Source organism: Caloenas nicobarica, chromosome Z, assembly GCF_036013445.1.
Source record: "Caloenas nicobarica isolate bCalNic1 chromosome Z, bCalNic1.hap1, whole genome shotgun sequence".
Classification (NCBI taxonomy): Eukaryota; Metazoa; Chordata; class Aves; order Columbiformes; family Columbidae; genus Caloenas; species Caloenas nicobarica.
The window spans coordinates 18,780,476-18,793,081 of record NC_088284.1 but is presented as its reverse complement, the minus strand read 5'-3'; the positions used below and the strand labels follow the sequence as shown (position 1 = coordinate 18,793,081).

Below are 12,606 nucleotides of genomic sequence, written 5' to 3'. Positions count from 1 at the left end.
AATACCTTCTTGAACAATGAAAGGATACTCTATTACATTACGTTTTGTTGTTTTTAGTTTCGCAAACACTGAAGTATGTTTTGGGGGTTTTTAGCTTAGATATCACGTACTTAGTGAAACTATTCATTTCTTATTTTGGCAGTGAATGTTTTGAGTAAAACTGAGCATATAGTATTTGAATAGAATATCTTAAAAAAAAAAAAGTATTATGTTAGAAATATCTGTAAAAGTTCTGTTCTGATCATTTTATGCTGTCAGCCTACGCCAAGAGAAAATATAATTTTAACCATTCATTCTCTGGCCTATGGAGGGCCCACAACTTGCTGGTTATTCCGAAGAAGTTAAATCAATTTCTTCATCCTCCAGTACTTATAATATAGTTTCAAAGAGCTAGTCAAAGTTAACAGAAGTATACAGTCTGATTTTGTATAATATTTTTAAAGCATCTTTTTATCAGTTTTGCTTGCTCAGAATTGGGAAGATTTTTGCCCTGTCCTTCAAGAGCAGCAATAATATGTTGCTTCCATTGTGAACATCTGAATGCTGAAATACTGTAGGCTAATAATACTCCATTCATCCTGAAGCCAGAAAATACCATTTCAGGTCTTGCAGAAATGAAATTAACCTCAGGAGAGTGCTTGATGTGGAGGTATTTATAGCAATAGTGAAATCCTAAATTTCAGTCTAAAATCTGTACTCGGTGCTATATTCACTAGTATGGATTGAAACAGTATTATTTTGATGTAGAATTAAATACTTAACCTGTTAAGCTGACTGCAATATGTCAAATATCGGTATTTATAGCAATTTTTTCAATACTCTTCTAAGGATTTTTTCTATTAGACACTTCTACGGACTATTTTAATTTGGCTAGACCTGAATAGCAAAAATTAGTTCTCTTTTTAAATAGCAACTTAATAAATTTGAAAAATATAGGGGTTTATGAAAGCACAAAAAATTGGAGGGACAAGTGGTCTGATCATTGGGAAAGGAGATGGGGAAAGAGGAACAAGAAATGTGGAATGGTGAAAACAAACAGTGAAACAAGAAAGAATGAAATCTCTTTGCGGTAACAGTTACAGCAGAAACTTGTTCTAGTTGTAGCATCTCAATTCTGAAAAAAGGTGGAAACAAGATTAAATGTTATTAGCATATTTCCTCCTTCAAAATTCCCACTGTTTTGTGGGTTTGATATTCTTTTTATCTTGTTCATACTCTTGTTCTCTTGCCTTGGTTCGCAATTTTTGCTTGTTTTCAATTGTCGTTTGACGTTTCTCTTTATTTGCTTTTTGGTCAATCTCTTTTTCTCTGTTTTTGTTTCTCATTCCTGTCCTTTTTTTAGTCTTTACTTGCCTCAATTTATTTTTCTTTTTGGTCTCTCAACTGTCTCTCAGTGTTTCTCAACTGTCTCTCCTCTTCCTGTGCCACCCGCTACTCTGCTGGAAGTGAAAAGAGTGCCAGTGAGTTCATTCTTCCAGAACACTCAAGTTTTTTTTGTTTTTGTTGGGAGAGAGATCTCATCGCTTTGAACTGTGGATTCACTCATCTGTTTTCTGATCTGTTCACATTAAATACATTTCTGTCCACTGCCTGTGAGGGTGATGGGAGGAAAAGTGTTATATGTTTCTTACATTAATGCTTATAGTTTAACATACACGTTTATAATATTTGAAGGAAAATGTTAGCAGCAAATAGAATATTATTTAAAGAAAGCAGTAGTGCTTGAGTACCTTTCGTTTTTCTTTTAAATATAGGGTGCATTAGTGGTAATTGAGAGAAGTAGGTAGCATGTTACTTGCAAGCGATGTTGAGCTCAGAAACGAATGGTAGTACTAGTAGTTGTGGTCCATATTGGTCTCTACTTTGTTTCATTTTTTAGACAAGCCTGTACAATGCAAGAAGCAGTACTGAATTTCTTGAGACAGATACTTTCTTGTGCTTTGTTCATTGTAAGCATACTGATGGAGAACCAATAACTTTCACAAAATTTGGCAATAACTTGCAAAATTCCGACATTGTTAATTTTATAGCAATGTGATTAGTTGCTTAATTCATTTAACCTGCATTTAGAAGTGGTATGTAATTTTTACTGATGTTCTGAGCGCCAGTTTAGATGTACTGTCTGTAAGTAATGCATTTTTAGTAATATACAGTTCTGCTCTGGGAAACTGAATACCTGTACCTTACTTTTTCTTGGTGCCTGCTGCTTGCAGAAACAAAGGATGTGTCACCAGCTGCCATGTTTTATGTAGGCACCTCCAAATGAATCCTGGTTAAAACTACTTAAGAAGTTACTGCCTCTCTGCCAAAAGCTCCTAGCCTCATGACAGAGTTGGCAGAAAGTAACTTTTGTCCACACCTGCTAATAATTTACTGCAAAGCTCAGCTGTTTAAAATGCTGACATAGGTAAGCATAAGATAATGTCCCAGGTTGTCCTCTGAAGTGGCAGAGGCACTGGAGGGCATGCTGTGCAGGGTCACGTCTGCAAGGAAGGTTGAATGGGCAGCAGGTGAGCTGGTAACAGCCAAGAGCTGTGTCAGTTTGGTAAGCACGTGTAGAATTAAGCAATGCAGCTTTTCACTTTCATTCAGTTATTATAAAAATCACTGATGCATGCAGTGCATTTGCACGTGGAGATTCAAGTTTCATCACTAGTGCAAAAGCATAGTGCTTCCTTGCTCTTGCTGAGATTAAAAATTATTCAGTTCACTGATTGCCACTTCAGTTTCTTCTAAAGGGCAGTTCTGGAAAGGCCAGAGCTGTTGTGATATCAGACTTCTGTTTATGCTACACTTAACATGACTGCCAGCTGTCAGCAGCTGGCATATGCTTCAGATCCAGTGCATGGCTCACACATCTCAAAATCAGAGGGATTACTGTATACCATATCTTTTACTACAAGTACCATCTTACTAGATAAGTTCAAAAGAAATTAATCTGTCTCCTGAATAAACTGGTTGAATCTGCCTGGAGAGCACCATGTAGGTGGGGTTTGTTCTTTGACACACAGTAGGGTAATGTGGTGTTGCTTACAGGAGAGTATTGGACACACAGCTTAATTGTACTACAATAATTCTTAAATGCTCTCTGATGTGCTGAGGTTTCTTTTTTAGCTTCAGTTGCAGCCAACATTCTCCCACTTGTTTACCACCTAGAAAGTAATAAAACTGATCACCAAGGTAATTTATACTTACCATATTTTAGGACGTATAGGAGCTACATATAGGAGCTTCCTGCTCCAGTGCGGGGATTGGACTAGATGATCTTTTGAGGTCTCTTCCAATCCCTAACATTCTGTGATAAATTTTCTGTGATATGCTGCTAGTAACTGTAAAGAAGCAGTCTTGTTTCCTGACTCTTGCAAAAGTTGTTATCTGAGAATATCACTGGGCCAGGAGAGCATCCACATACCTTTGGAATCCTGTGCTGTCTCTGAAACCATCTTAAATTAATTCAGGTATTTCAATCTAATGTTTCAAAACATTTCATTTTTGGGATACAGAAAAGAGCCAAGTACTGAATGTCTTTTATTAACACTGATGGAAAGAAGTGCAGTACAGCAGAACAGCTGCTCCCCCATTACCTGGGATAGGACAATGGTTAAATTGCAGGATGCTGTCATGCGGTTGGGGTAAAGATCAACCCCCTTCAGCAATAAATCTCTGCTAAGATAGCTGGTTCTCATTTGCAACACTATCTAATAAAAGAGGATAAGAAAATAATTTCGTGGTTACATCTTCCAAAGAAAGTCAATAATGTGCACACCTAGATACTTTAAACCCAGAATAATCAGGTTTGGAAAGCTATTTTATTAATGTTAGTTTTGAGGGAAAAAAAAAGAAAAAAACCAAAAACTAAGCTGCAAAGTTTTTTTTTTAATTTTGATTTTAATTTAATTTTTTTTGAGTTTTGCATAGGAGAACTGACAACCTTTCACCCTTTAAATTTTGAAGAAAAACTGTGTTTTAAAGTTGCGTGTCTCACTCATTTAAAATGAGCTGTCAACAAGTGGTGATAAGCACAAGTTAGTAGGTTCCTAAAGACTGCAGATGAAGAGATGAAGTCAGAGCTTTCAGCACAGTGACTGCAGGAGCACGACTGGGCAGCCAGCTTCCCACTGAACCCAGCAGCATGCGGAAGGGACGGGAGTTATAAACCGAACAAGGAAAAGTCTCACGCAACCTGTATTTGTGGAATTGCAGCCCGAACTCCGCACTCGGAAAATTATACAAGTGCAAACCTTTGTTGGAGGAGCTTGATTAAGATTACTGTAAATTCAAATAATTCATACAGAAATAATTATGAAATACTTATAATGTTCCTTAAAAAATAAAACAATTTGAATTCATTTTGGAAAATACTATTAAGTGTAATTTACCATTTCGATGAATGCAAAACAGGTCTACCTGTGAAGATGTGTGACTTGCAAAAAATAAGCTTAAGTTCACATCAAGAAAATATTTTTTAAAATCTCCACTGCAGACTGTGTTTATTTTGCTTTACCTATGAGATGCTGCATCTGAAATTGATTCTGGGAATATCAAAAAGTTTCTTAATATTGGCTTATTTTTAATCACAGCTGGGAACACCTCAGTGGAAAGTTATGAATAGGAGTCAGACACTATGACTTCTTTCAGCTCTTGGAGAGAAGTAAACATTGCTTAGTCTGAATCTACTGCATCTAATTTGCAAACTGCCTGGGACGCAGTATGGCCTGACCCAAGCATTAGAGATGTGTTTATTTTTAATTCCTAGTAGTTGTATCCTGCAAGTGTGCTGTGGCATTCTTGGAAAACCGGAGTTGATGAAATGGCTGTGTGTGACTACACTTCTACATACATTTGTATAACACACTCTAAAACCACCAAGGCATGAGTCTATCTCTTTAGGCATATATTTTAACTCAGATTAGGATAGTGTGATTTGGTATGTGTTCTTGCAAAAGTATTCAAATGCTCATCTTTAATAAGTTGAGGAGAATATGACAAATGCAGAAAGCATGTTAACTAAAATAAATTACTTCAGTCCCTCCACTGTGAGACAATGTTTTTATAATTAAACTACAAATACGCAATCATGAGTCACTCTGATGGTACATTATGTTATTCTGAATTGTAGATATGACTGAAAAAAAAAAGTTTTGGTTTTGCTGTTAACTAGTGTGTACAGCCTTATAAACTACTGAAGTTTTGTACACTGGAAACAACTCGAATGCATTTCCATAGGACAGGGTAATATGCAGGCATGCTGTCAATGCTATACAATAAGAGATTTATGAAACCTGTATGTCAAGAATCAATTGTGATGAAAAGTCTCAATTTTTGTTTTTTAGATAATTCTAAAGCATTCAAACAGATCCCATATAGTCTAGAGCTTTGAATTTTGTCTGATTGCTTTATTGGTACTATATTGTCATCTACATTAACTGAGCTGGTCCTCGTTCCCTCGCTCTCTTTCTTTCTGTATGGCTATTTGCACTGAGCTCTTTGAAAAACCTGTTTAATTCAGGACCTCTTACATGTTGCAAGAGACTGATAAAGCAATATTTCGTCAGCCAGAAAACATTAATTCTGATACCAAGTCATTTTTCCTCGGATTTCTGTTTCACAAAGACTGCAGACAAAGATATCTAATGCAGTAAATATTGATATGTTTAGATTCAGTTCAGTGTAGTTCTAATTAAGTTGTTCCATCGAAGTAAAAGGTGGTTTTGCAATTGATTAATGCAGCATCCAAACATAAGTTTTTTTGCCTAGGCATGTTTGTTTGCACTGAAAAAAAATTTAATTCAGTTTTGTGTTTTGTTTTGGTTTTAATTAAACTTACAAACTTTAGACTTGTTCTTCTGGTCCATAAGTAGCAGCTTCATTACAACTGTCTATTCAAAAGTCATGTTAAATGACCAACTGGGTTCTTCATTCAAACTATTACAACTGTGGTAAAAATGTTAATGCTGTAGCCAGGTTTTGATACTTCAAATAAAACCACATCCTGTGATAGAGAAAGTAGCTAGCTTATAAGTAAAGATCCATAGGTTTACAACTGGTCAACTTGTAAGCATCTTTGGTTTGATTTTCTTCTCTTTTCCTTACACATCTCTTTTTCTTTAAGTATATAATTTGTCCTTTTATTTAAGAATTTTTTGTCTAAGCTAAAATTTGTAATTTTCTGACAGCTTCTCTATTAATTCTCACCCTAGTGAGACCTGCTAATAAGGCCATAGTTGATAAGCTCCAGGCTTTCCTGCCACTCTCTAAAGCTGATAAGTGACTTTTGACTCCAGGTTGTGGTGATGTTTTCAGATTACTGGGAATTTGCTGAAATGGGGAAATGTGTAATGGAGGGAAAAGTTCTAATCAACAGTAGAAGAATCTTTGGATTGAACAAAGCATTAGTTTAGTCTGGTGTTCAAAGAATTTAAAAGTATGATCTGAACCAAGTTAAGGTGCAGTAGCAGGACATAAAGCATTCCTGTTTTGATCTTCTGTGTACCTACTTCAAGCGTTTTCCATGCGAGCTCTTCCCGCCTTTTGCAAAACCCTAATGGTGAGAGGACGTCCAAAGTGACTAATAGGAAAACTTGAGGAACACTCCCTTTTCCTGGGAAGATTATTCAGTATATTTGGAAAGATGTGGTAAATAGAAGATGAGAAGACAAGAGAATTCAGTACCTGAAATAAAATCCAGCAGAGCAAACTCTAGCTGTATTTTTCAAAATGGGTCTTCACAAAAGTGGTTACCCTGTAGTGTTAGGGTCTATTAAGAAAGAAAAACGCAGACAATCCTAACAGCAAAAGTTTGATCTATTTTGCTATGCACGAAAATAACTCATGGTGCTAAAATCTTGTCATGTGTGTCATAATTACAAATCATAACTTTCCATTCATTTACTGAGTTTGAGCTATGTTTTATTTTTGTAGGATGTCACATGTACTTCAGTTTGAAGATAGAAGCAGAAAGGTGAAAGATGCAAGCATGCAGGATGAAGATACTTTTGAGATCTATGATCCACGGAATCCTGTAACTAAAAGGAGAAGAGAAGAAAGCAAGAAGATAATGAGAGAAAAAAAAGGAAAGGAGATAAAAAGAATGTAAAGCTAGCCAGAGCTGCCTTGAAAAGTGACTGCAATAAAGCCCTGGCTCTTTTGTAAGCTGCAGTTCCTAAAAATATCACTGGACAAGTGTGAAAAGGAATCTCTCAAGAACCTGTCATGCAGTTTTGAAGCAGAGCTATCATTTGTTTCTTAAGTTGTGCAGTCAAGTGTTCTCAGTGTATTCATTATCACAGCTCTCTGAAGGTTTCTAGAATTATGTATTTAATAAAACAGCTGACTTGACTTTTCTCTGTACTTTAATTACAACTGTCACCATCATTGTTTAATTAACAAATGGTAATAAAAATTTTTTTAACATAATGAATGAGAATTTGTCTAAGTAAGGGTGAAATTAAAGACAGAAATCCTATCTGCAGGCTTATAAGATTCTCTGAAAGTATAATTTTAATTGGTTTTTTTTGACAATGCATATAAATATTAAAGCAGTAAATGCTGCCTGCCTGAACCCCTCTTTCACAGAGTTAAGGTGATGCACTTGCAGACCACCTTAGAATGGTCTCAGATTTCTTGAAACAAAGTTTAATTTGAGAATTTGGTTATTTTCTCCATTTTTTGAAATACGTATTCAAATGCAGGTCCCCGCTTGGGAAGCCGAGATAATAGAGAGTTTGTTGAGTGTTATTTCACTATCTATACCACCTGTACAAGTCTGAATCTGAATGTATTGCAGTGGTTGCTTAAACTGTTGCAAAACCAGAAACATCCCCCGGTGGAATTTTCACTGTAAAGTAGCTGGTAATGAAGATTGGTTTCTTAATTAGTCCAGTACAGAAATGAAAAAAAAAGTGACCAGTCTCATTAAAAACATAACCCTTTTTGTAACAATTATTTTACCATCTAAAAATGAACACCTACTCAAGTTTCTAGTTTATAGGCTTTCCATAGATTTCCCCCCAGATGCTACTATTTTTACAAATAAATGGGAATTTTCAGTGCTCCTTCTTTACAGCATTTCTGATGCCACAGAAGCGTGGACTACCCATATGGGCAATAGCTAATGAAGAGTGAGCACAAGTGAAGAAAGGTCACTAAAAAGTGCGACCAGAGGAGAGGTTTGCTGATGTTGTTTTTAGAACAAGTTGGGTAAGGTATGGTGTCCTTATCAAGCTGCCACTGCCAAATTTCTTGATAGGGTCTGAGGTGTGAGATACATAAACCTGCATTGGTGGGTTAATATGGCCCAAATGTCAGAGGTTAGATTAATACAAACTATTGCTTTAATGCGCAGTGTAACCTTTGAGATAAGAAGAAAGCCTGGAGGTGTGATGTGAGATCCTGTATAAAGCTGTCATTATCCTCCTCTTAGGCTGAGTGAATTATACTGTACCATGGTGTAAAGAAGTTAAGAGGGGTTACATTCTTAAACACAGCCATTCACAAACTAGTGAGTCTGAGTTTTTCAGTCAAGTCATTTTCCGCCAGGGTCCTATTGTCAAAATCAAGAACGTCTCATGTCACATACTGGTATCTCTATTAATTGCTTTGTTTGTGGAGAAAATTTTGAAACAGTTGTTACAGGAAATGAGCATATCTAACCCCGATTCTGATGGGGACGGGAGGGAGGAAGAGTTTGTGTGTGCATGTTGGCAGACCACAGCAGCATGGGGATAGTGAAGGCTAGATCTAGAAAGAAACATGAGCATCAATTCCAGGAGACAGTACTGCCCCTGTAATAGAAAAATGTTCTAATTACATACTTTTCCTGTAAGTGAAAGTAGGGTGGATGAGTCAATGAATGGGGAAGTTGACTAACACCCCCTTTAGCTGAATCTTTTTGCTGACTACCTGCAGCAGCTCTGTGTGTGCTGTATGAGATGATTCTCATTTTTAAGCACTAGACAAGCACAGGGAGAAAAGCTTATAATTTGGGGCTTAGGACTCTGCTCAGTAGGAAGAGGTCTGAAAGGCTGGATGTCACATACAACAGGACTGATCACAAGAACAAGAGATTGACCCTATGCTGACATTTTCTTGATAAGTGTGTATTGAAAATCAGTAAAAATTTTTCCAGAGTTAATATATCTTAGGTAATTAATGCTACAAATATGTTGCCTGTTTAAGCTAATTCGAAGTACTGCACTGTTATGCTTTGTGCTGGGAGAGCACAAGAGCTGGCCCTAGTGGAAGGATGCTTACCCCAAACAGTAGTCTTTCCTACCACTTTGGGTGTAGTGGACAATTACTGCATTAAGCCCAGGTTTCCAGCAGTAAGATCGCATGTGCTTTGGACCAAGGCTGGCTATCTGGATACAAAAAAGGAAAACCTTTTGGAAAGGAACTAGGTTTTCATTTCAGGGTTTTTTTTAAAGTGAGTAGGGACCAGCTTCCCTGGCAGTTTGCATTTTGCTCTGTACCAAATCCATACATACAGATAAAGATTTTTGGGCTAAAATTCTTCAATTTTATTGTGATTGGGAATGGAAAATCCGCTTTATCTTGATGGGTATGCTGGTTTTGGCTGGGACAGAGTTAATTTACTTCATAGTAGCTAATATGGGGCAACGTTTTGGATTTGGGCTGCAAACGGTGTTGATAATATAAGGAGGTTTTACCTACTGCTGAGTAGTGATTACACAGAGTCAAGACCTTTTCTGCTTCTCATACTGTCCTGCCAGCGAGGAGGCTGGATGTGCACAAGAAGTTGAGAGGTGACAGAGCTGGGACAGCGGACCCCAACTGCACCCAGGGATATTTCATGCCATATGACATCATGGTCAGCAATATAAAGCAGGGGGAAGAAGAAGTGATGGCATTTGTCTTCTCAAGTCACCGTTACATGTGATGCAGCCCTGCTGTCCTGGAGATGACTGAACATCTGCCTGCCCAGGGGAAGGAGTAAATGAATCCCTTGTTTTGCATTGCTTGTGTTCAGCTTTTGCTTTGCCTGTTAAACTGCCTTTGTCTTAACCCATGAGCTGTCTCACTTTTACTCTTCTGATTCTGTCCCACATCCCACCAGGGGGGGTAGTAAGTGAGCGGCTGTGTGGTGCTTAGTTGCGATCTGGGGTTAAACCACAACAATGGGGACAGCTGGAAGTGCCAAGCCCTGGATGCTTTGTGAAGATACTTGGACCGCTTGTGCCTAAAAGGGGTTTGGCATGGAACCTTGTGCAGGCAGAATTTGCCATGAGGTGGCATCCATGAGAAATGCTACAAATATATCAAGTCAAGCATTTTTTGGTTATCAATTCTATGTAATAAAAATATTTTATAGTACTTATTTCCCAGAAACACAGAGCGTCTAAACAGTTTTTAATAATTACAAGTTATTGTTACAAGTGATACCAGTCTTCAGGGCTAATCAGCCTTGCAGGGTATTTCACAGCATTCATTGAATAAGCTTCTCTCAGAGTTCTCAGTTCACCTGTATTAATGCCAATCGATATTTCTGTAAGACAAGAAAAGGATCTGCCTTTATTCCTTCCCTAGGGAAAGAATAAAACTATGCTTGTAGGAAAGAATCCACACTTATGCAGTAAAGTTTTTAAGGAAGGCAATTTTAATAGATATCCCTGTTCTTATTTTGTCTTCATTCAACTTGGTGACAAAACTTTCCTCGCACTGAGGACTGACATACAGTACAGTATGAGAACATTAGAAATGTGTTAAAACTAGCAGACAGATGATCTCAGCTAATCAACCAAGAATCACTTAGAAATGGGCCAAGGTGTCTAAATTTTACTCATTTCACTAAAGCAAAAGTAGTTCTGCATTTCATTTAGGAGATGTCTGGAGCAAAGTTATGAAAATTTGATGTCAGAAGCACATTCTCAAGCTGGATCCTTAAACCCAACGTCGAAGAGTAAGAACCTCGAGGAAAGAGGTTGAAATGGCAGTTCTCTGAAACAGCCGCTTTGCAATGTCACAGCTAGCACCCATACTGCCAGTAACAATCCAGCCAGAGAAACCTGTTTCCCATACCCCAGGCTAGCAGAAGCACCTTTTAGCTGAAACCTATTTCATTCATCATCTGATGTTCCTGTAGCTAGAGGAAATGTCAAATGCTACAGGACTGAAGTATTTTTAATAGAGTATTAAATACGTGTGCTCGAAGCAAGACCTTTTATCTGTCAATACTGAAAAGCAAGTGGGAAATGCAATGTGGGCAAGTGTCCTCTGTGAAGCTGAAGTCTTGTGCTAGGTTTGTGGCTGAAAAGTGAACAAAAAATCGGTTTTGTGGCTGTAGAAAGAATTTGTTCTATGGTACTGAGATTTTTCACTGAATATATTTTCTTGAATCTTTTTATTAAGCAGTTCCCATGTTCCACCCTGTGTCTAGCACTTCACCTATCTGTATAAACCTGAGCATAATTTCTACATAGTTGTAACGTATAGCTAGGAACATTTGTCTATGCACTACTAATACAAAACCGGTGTTTTGACATTTACTTGTGACATTTTCCTTCCTAAAATATGCTAATTATGTGCACAGATCACCCAGGTTGAAGATGCACACCACAATGCTGGTACATAAATAATTTCCTTGAAACAAGTCACCATTTAAAGTCACAGAGCATGCTCCTCTTCCCCACCACCACCACCTGCTTTTTAGATTACTCATTTCAATAAGCTAAAAATTGTGTAAGACCAAATTCTGACTGAGTTTTGAGTTAGAGCACAAAGGTCAGGGCTACCTATTCCTTGTGGTAGCTAAATTGCAATTTTAATATATTAGCTTTGCTGCCAACACAGCGGGCCGGTGTCGACAGCCTGTGAGACAGAATCCTTCCAGTCATGCCTGCCTTCCATGTAATGGGGCCTTTCATTTTGTTAGAGGAAATTTAACTTTCCTAAATGAAAAGAAAGGGGGCAGGGAGGAAAGTCTTACGTCCTTGCACAGAGCATTTGGTTGGTAAAGTTGACATTTTTGTTTCCAGACCAGCTGGATTTCAAGTCCTTCTAAGCCGCATCTGGTAGTAGCAGGATCCTCAAGAACAGCTTACAGGCTTGCCTCACAAATCCTGTCAGTGATGCCAACAGCAAGTACAATGTGCCCTTTCTGCTTTGGAACTAAAAAAACCCCTGAAGTACGACAGAAGCTGGTTTATTTCTGCCGAATAGCCGCTATGCCTAGGCTGCTAGGAGTGTAGTCTGCAATGCCACATTACGTAGATTTCCCCGAGCTGCTGGCTTGCAGCATGAGCAGGTTTAGGAAGAGATTGTTCCCATACTGTCTCTCCCTTCCCCAGTAGCAGCGTGTCTGTACCCTAACGGTTAAAATAACTGCACAGCAATGTTGTGTGCTTTCGTCTAGAGAACCTCAAGTTTGCAGGAGACACAATTATGTTTTGGCAACATAAAAACTAGCCTCAGACAGAAGGGATAGCTTCAGACTCTGCCTCATTCTGGCAGACATGTGCGTCTGTCATTACTTAAATGATGACAGACTTGGGCCGTTAGAAGATGAGGGGACTCCTGAGTGTGTATTCTCAGCAAAAGATGTAGATATTTGCTTGCATATTTCACTGTAACAAGACATGAGCTGATTGT

The 12,606-nt window shown here is 37.9% G+C and overlaps 1 protein-coding gene across 1 annotated transcript in view; it reads left to right on the top strand.

Annotated features, from left to right (window-relative positions):
• Positions 1–7,381, top strand: part of CWC27 (CWC27 spliceosome associated cyclophilin) — a 109,791-nt gene extending 102,410 nt beyond the window's left edge. Inside the window, exon 14 of the mRNA XM_065655825.1 lies at positions 6,922–7,381. Coding sequence (XP_065511897.1) covers positions 6,922–7,096 — 175 coding nt within the window. The 3' untranslated portion in view covers positions 7,097–7,381. The remainder of the gene's footprint in view (positions 1–6,921) is intronic.
• The last annotated feature ends 5,225 nt before the right edge of the window (positions 7,382–12,606 follow it).